Below are 7,035 nucleotides of genomic sequence, written 5' to 3'. Positions count from 1 at the left end.
ATTTTTTATTTAATTTTACATTCGAATAAATAATCCATACAATAATTTCTTTAAGTATCTTGTGTATCAAATTTTCAATAATCAATACAGTTAATTGAATCACGTGGTTCACTTACTAAATTATTTATTAATTTTCTCAATTTTGAAAAATATTTTAAAAGTTACTTATCTTAAACAGAGAAAATAAAAAATAGCATTTTAAAGTTATCAAATAATTTATTAAATTATGGATAAACTATTTTGCTGAAATGACATAAAAATAACTGGTGTTAATTTTGTTAGTCAAATGTTTTTCGTGTTCGAACCAACGATCAGTTAAAGAGGATGATATGCATAATATATCCCAATACTTAAGTCAAAATTTTTGTCTAAGGTTTTAAAATAATTCTATTAAGAAAAAAAAAATCTGTTTACTTCAAAATTAAACCCTGAGAATTCTACCAATTAATTTACTTTTTAATGGTCATTAATACTTATCTTATCTAGTCATTACTTATTTACGACGCTTTAATTATACTCTACGATTGTTGTGAACATAAGTACTTTTTCCTCCATTTTGAACGTTTGATTCCCTGAGTCGACCAAACAATACTTAGTTAACTATGAGCCCATGATAACAAAAATGAATAAGATAATTTAAAAAACCTAAATGATAATAAAGTAAAATAAATTTTATAAATGACCATAATTGTCATATTTAAAAGAATAGTAAAATTAAGAAATCTCATATATATATATATATAAATAAATAAAAGTAATAAACTCTATTTAGAAGAAGATAAAATATAGCAATAATTACGTGGTATAAAAGGAACAAATAATAAACTTAATATATATTTTCCTAATAAGGATGAATAAATGTAAAAAAGAAGAAGTTAAGAACAGTCTTTAAAAACACTTCAAGTAACAAAAAAATAACATAGGCATACATTATGCTTATGTAACAAGTAAATACTAGTTATATGATCAAATAAATTTTTAATTAAAAAAACTAAAAACCAATTAAAGTGACATACCGAAATATTACTTGTTTGAATAAAAAATGGAAGTGTTTTTAAAAAACTTATCCACCAAAAATGTAAATTTTTTCCTAGTAAAATAACTCTAAAATATACTTTTACCTTATGAAATATAGCTATAATAACTAATACTGGTTAATAAAAATGTAATAATATGTGTTTGTTAACCTAGTAGTATATGAATCTTATTAACACTATTTTAATAAATCATGATTAATTTTAATAAAAAAATATTGTCCAAATTTGTTTTAACTCAAATATCCTAAAATTTGTGTAAAAAACTTAAACATAAACCTGAAAATCGTGTCACCAATTCTGTTTCTTCCACCAACCTTACTTGCCCAAATCATTTTACCAAAATTGAAAGCAAAGTTTTTGATATATCAAATAAAAAGAAAAAAAAAAAACTATATACCAACATTGATTATGTGGTAAATGCATAACAAAAAAAAAATGATTTAGTTAAAAGGCAATAAATCGATAATCATCAGCATTAACAACAGGTTGGTGACTCAGTGCAAGACAATAACCTTCAAACAAATTCCGCGAAACGTCCATCGCATCTTTCATTCAAACCAAGTTTCAGATCCGACGCCTTCAAATTCAGATCTGTTTCGTTCCTTTTCGATCATCCCCAGGTTAGTTGCTGCTTCCTGATGATTATAATTAATTTCTAGAATCAAAGTTTCATCATGGGTATGATCAAAACCTCCTGTATATCCTCAAGGTTGCATTTTTATGGAATTTTTCCTGTTTGACTTGGACGGGGTAATTTTAGCTCAAATGGGTGTTTATGTCTCTCAGCTTCTATCAAAGTAATGATCTTTTTATTCAGCTTCACGCTTGGTGACTATGAGCTGATTTGGGCCGATTAAAAATGGCAGTGCAGAACAAACCTTGAATGTGTATTTACCTATTCTTGTGTTGCAAAGGAAAGTTTTCATTGATTTCTCTTATTATCTTTAAGTGCTACAGCAGTTTTGGGGCTTACCGTGATAATAGGCAGTTGAGGGGTTTGTTACTTTTTCAATCAATTTCAATCTAAATTTTAAAGAGTTGTTTTATTTTCCTCTATGCGTTCTCACCAGTTTGTATTGTAATATGATTCTGTTTAGATTTAGTCACCTACCAAGAAATTCTGACTTCTTGAACTGTACAGGTAAAGTTCTAGTCTTTAGTTTAATCCAAGCCATACTATAGAGTGGGTATCTGAGAGCTCGGGAGCTGGTTCTTTTTTTGAACCGAAATAAATAGAGCCTACTTTTATTTTCTCTGTACCAGTGGGTTTGAACGCGAAGGTTTGATCATAGAGGCAGGTTCTCTTCCTGAACAGCAGTCCATGCACTAGCTGTGTTATGCTCTGAAGTGTACTTATGTTGTTGGATTTGGTAAAAAGTGATGATATTAAACATAAGTTGGATGGAAGAATACTTACATGGATAATAGGAGATGGTACAGAGTGATTTGGATTCAGAAAATGGTGTCACAGGGGTTGATGATGTTGGCCTTGAAAGCATAGGTCTGGGCATTCGTAGAGAACTTTCCTTTTCACGCTGGTGTGATGATGATGATGATGGTGATGGAAGCATCCATTTGGGTCGGGAATTAGGTAATGGAGATGTTAGTTTAGATAAGGGCTATGATTTTGAGTTACCCATTCCTCAAAAGAATGAGCTGCAGAGCAAAGCTTTAGACAGAGAGAGATTCTTTCACCAAAAGTTTCAGCAGAGGAGTATGCAAACAAACGGTATTAGTACCATGGATGATGATTTTGTTCACCGGAGAGGTAATGGACCCGAGAAATATGCATCTTTTGACATTGAGGACAAGTCTGAAGGAGGAACAAATGGAGTTGATTCCTACATTTCTGTGGATGTTGATGAATCATTGGATAAAAGCTCCCAGAATCCTATTAATTTAGCAAACATCTTGAAGACATTGTTTTTGATACTTATGTGGTACACTTTCAGTCTCTTTTTGACAGTGTAAGTTCCTTGTTTACCCTTTTGTCATTGCTGGTGTATTTATCCAGTTTAGTGTTTCTGATGCAAGTCCTTTTTTCCTCCGTTTCTTATTCTAAAACATTTTGAACAGGTATAATAAAAGTCTATTGGGAGATCATATGGGAAAGTTCCCAGCTCCTTTTCTAATGAATACTATCCACTTCACAATGCAAGCTGCTTTCTCAAGATTTATCACCTGGTTTTGGTCTCATAGGTTTGAGACTAAAGTTGTCGTTTCTTGGAGGGATTACTTTTTGAGAGGTAAATTTGCAGTTCCTGTATCTAATTCTTGTTATAATGGGTTTTAACTCTCCCCACCACTTTATTATGTAGAAAACATATGTATTGCTGTATCTTCTAAATACATTTGCGGTAGTGATTTTTCATTACTTAATGGCTGTTTTAACTTGTAAATCCGGATTGACTTCAGTCATACTTACACTGCTGGTTTTGATTGAAAATCATTCATTTTTTTTTTTTTTTTTTGTGGTGATAACTGTTCTCAAAATAGGAATTATTTTTCTCATTTTTTTTGTCTACTTGAACCTTCAGGTTCTGGTGGTAGTTTGGTTCAAACTAATAACTTTTTTGTAGCTTGCAATAATGACGGACTCAAACATAGACACTTTCATGTTTGTAGATTGAGTGTCTGTTTATGGCGTGAGACAAATTAGCTCAACTTATCACATTTTTCTACTCAAAAATTAAAATATCTGGCGCTTGATTTTGTGCAGCTACTCCCATATTTCTGTTTGTCAATATGGGAGCTTAGCTAATGTTCCAGCAAACAGCAATTATTGTTATTTGCTGCTCTGAGTATGCACAAATTTGCTAGCAATATGAATTGATAACTCCTAGGATGGTTGACTGTGCCATTTTTTATGTTATTCTTTCTTATTTGTTTCTTTTTCTAACTTTATACCTTGAATCACACATTTTCTGCAAATTTCTCATCACTTATTACATTAACTTTTATATCAACTAATGCCACAGATGGACTTTGCCTTTAACAGTTGTACCAACTGCTTTTGGAACTGCAATGGATATTAACTTGAGCAATGCATCTCTAGTTTTCATCTCTGTCACGTTTGCTACAATGGTTTGTGACATTTCTCTTTTCATGAAGAATGAGATAGATATAAGTTAATTTAATTCTATTTTTCTTTGTAGTGTTCATTATATTTGATTCTACGTTTTACCTCGTTTTAATGGAAGCAAAGTAACTATTCTTCTTATTGATCTTTCCTTTTCTATTGCAGTGTAAATCTGCTGCTCCAATTTTTCTCCTTCTGTTTGCTTTTGCTTTCAGGTGTGTTCCAGTCATTTTGCTTTCATAATCATTATGATTATATGATTCTTGTGGTTGTGTTAGCTTAAATGTTAAACATTCTAAAATATAAGCAGGTGCATCAACAAGATAGTTTATAGGCTTTCTTTATTCACGAAAACTCACTTTTTATCATGAAATCCTGCATAATCTCGAAGGCATTAGGTATGTGCTTTCATTTATCATTACTTTCAGTAATAGGTATTTATTCTGTGAGAAGGTGGAGTTCTTTTAGAATTGACATGCTTACAATTATATCAATTAACAATCTATTTTCTACTTTTTGTTATACTTTGTCATGCTGCTTTCTTTCTTTCCCAAATGATTGCATGTTTGGTTATGCATCCTGTAGGTGATATATATATATATATATATATATATATATATATATATATATATATTGTTGTAATATGGGATAATATCTGTAGAATCTTCCTAATTAGAGGAAATAGATACATAATATTTTATTTTATTTTATTTTTCCCTAGGTTTCCTAGTTTCCCTATTTCCTTTTTTAGAAGATCTAGATTATTACAAATAGAAGGTTTGAGAATGTATTTTTCATGATTTGAGAATAATAATAAGTCTCATTTTCAACTTGGTGTCAGAGCTCCTGATCTTAGGGGCTAGATTCCGCTGCAAGAAGCGTACCACCGCCACTGTCCGACCACCGCCGCTGCCACCGTCGCCGGTCGGGGTCGTCGATAGGGCAGAAAGGTGCGCCCAACANNGGCGATCACAGAGCCGGAAGTCGCTCCTCGAACGGAGCCGCCACGCGCCGCCACCGTCGCCGGCGCGTGTAGCCCACGCGCCCACCTCCGGCGAGACCCACTTGCCGGCGCNGACACAGACAGGGTCGCCGGAGCCCCCTGAGTCCGTTCCTAGGGTCGGTGACGACTAGTTTTGGCTGTATTTGAGCAGATCTGACTTTTACGTTTTGCTCCTCTTTTTCCGGTGAAACCCACTCGCTGTCGCCGCCACAGAAGGGTCGCCGGAGCCTCCTGATTCTGTTCCTTGGGTTGGTGACGACCCGTTTGGCCTTTATTTGAGTAGATCTGAGTTTGAAGTTTTTGCCTTTTTTCCGGGATGTCTGAAGAGAAGAGTATTTCTTTGGGGGTACCCAATGACTTACCAAATATAGGAAGTACCTCGTGGTTGGATGGTCAGAATTACTTACAGTGGAGTCAATTTATTTTAAAGATTCTCAAGAGTCGCTCCAAACTTGATCATATAGATGGAGGAGGACCAGCACCAAATGATAAACATTTTTCAATGTGGGATAGAGAAGATTCTTTAATTATGACTTGGATGTGGCAATCCATGACTCCAGAAGTAAGGAAATATTATATGTTTCATGCTTCCGCAAAAGAAATATGGGATGATTTACAAAGTACTTTTTCTTTAAAAAAGGATCTTGCTGTTACCTATGATATCAAGAACAGGATATTTAATACAAAACAGGGCTCCCTTTCCGTAACAGAGTATTACGGGATCTTGAATGGTCTTTGGATGGAACTCGATCAGATCCAAACAATAAAGATGTGTAAAACAGATGCTGCCGCTCTTGCTGAATTCATGGAAGGAGAAAAAATCTTTAAATTTCTTCAGGGCCTTAATCATGAGTACGACCCAATCCGGGTTCACATTTTTGGAAGAGAAAAATTACCACCCCTGTCAGAAGTTTTTTTTATGGTAAGAGGAGAAGAAACTCGAAGATCTGTCATGCTTCCTGGAGGGATCTCCAACACAGGCTCTGCCATGACAGTTGGAAAGGGAGTGCACAAGGGAACAGATGCTGGGGGAAAAACGTTTGAAAGAGGTACTCATGGGGACTATTGTACATACTGTAAAAGATCTGGACATACCAAGGAAATATGCTTCAAACTCCATGGAAAAAAGAATGTTCTCGAGTGCATGAGAAACAACAAAGGGCCTACTCAAAAGTGGGTAAATCATACTCCTCAACAAAATGGGGTTGCTGAAAGAAAGAATCGTCATCTTCTTGAGGTAACTAGAGCTCTTCTTTTTCAAATGTCTGTTCCCAAACATTACTGGGGAGAAGCTGTGTTAACTGCCACATATCTCATCAACAGGTTACTCACTCGTATCTTAAATGGCATTAGTCCTATAGAGTCTCTATTGTCTTTTGTTCCTTCTTCTTCCCTCACAACAAGTTTACCTAGTCGAGTCTTTGGATGTGTTGTTTTTGTTCACTCTCATCCTCCTAACCGTGGTAAATTAGACCCCAGAGCCCTTAAATGTGTCTTTATTGGGTATCCTTCTAATAAAAAAGGGTACAAATGTTATCATCCTCAAAGTCGTCGTGTCTTTATCACTATGGATGTCACCTTTCATGAAACCAAATCCTTTTATGTCAGTCCACCACTTCAGGGGGAGAAAGCACTTGAAGTGGATGAACTCTCCTTCTTGTCGTCACCATGTTTGTCTTTGTAGGATGCCCAGGATCTGAGCAATGAAGCTACCATAGTCCACAGTGAGCAAGAAGAGGAAGACAGATTTTTTGGCCAAAAATATGCAAGAAGAGAACAACCCACTTCGACTCTAGAGCAAGAAGAATTGTCTGATCCGGAGGTGAGAATCCCTGAAGATATCAATGAGGAGGAGGTAAGTATTACTGAGGATTTACCTATTGCATTGAGAAAGGGAAGAAGATCATGTGTTAAAT

The 7,035-nt window shown here is 34.6% G+C and overlaps 1 protein-coding gene across 4 annotated transcripts in view; it reads left to right on the top strand.

Annotated features, from left to right (window-relative positions):
• The first annotated feature begins 1,498 nt into the window (after positions 1-1,498).
• Positions 1,499-7,035, top strand: part of LOC106775778 (probable sugar phosphate/phosphate translocator At1g06470) — a 16,003-nt gene continuing 10,466 nt past the window's right edge. Inside the window, exons 1-6 of one of the 4 annotated variants that reach the window (XM_022786893.1) lie at positions 1,500-1,657; positions 1,855-2,032; positions 2,179-3,004; positions 3,114-3,283; positions 4,036-4,121; positions 4,282-4,331. In XM_022786893.1, coding sequence (XP_022642614.1) covers positions 2,469-3,004; positions 3,114-3,283; positions 4,036-4,121; positions 4,282-4,331 — 842 coding nt within the window. In that variant the 5' untranslated portion in view covers positions 1,500-1,657; positions 1,855-2,032; positions 2,179-2,468. Of the gene's footprint in view, positions 1,658-1,854; positions 2,033-2,178; positions 3,005-3,113; positions 3,284-4,035; positions 4,122-4,281; positions 4,332-7,035 lie in introns of all 4 variants that reach the window. The other 3 variants (XM_014662961.2, XM_014662962.2, XM_014662960.2) reach the window with 3 other exon arrangements.

The sequence above is a fragment of the Vigna radiata genome, chromosome 10 (assembly GCF_000741045.1).
Source record: "Vigna radiata var. radiata cultivar VC1973A chromosome 10, Vradiata_ver6, whole genome shotgun sequence".
Classification (NCBI taxonomy): Eukaryota; Viridiplantae; Streptophyta; class Magnoliopsida; order Fabales; family Fabaceae; genus Vigna; species Vigna radiata.
The sequence above is the reverse complement of the archived record's forward strand: the minus strand, read 5'-3'. Positions and strand labels throughout refer to the sequence as shown.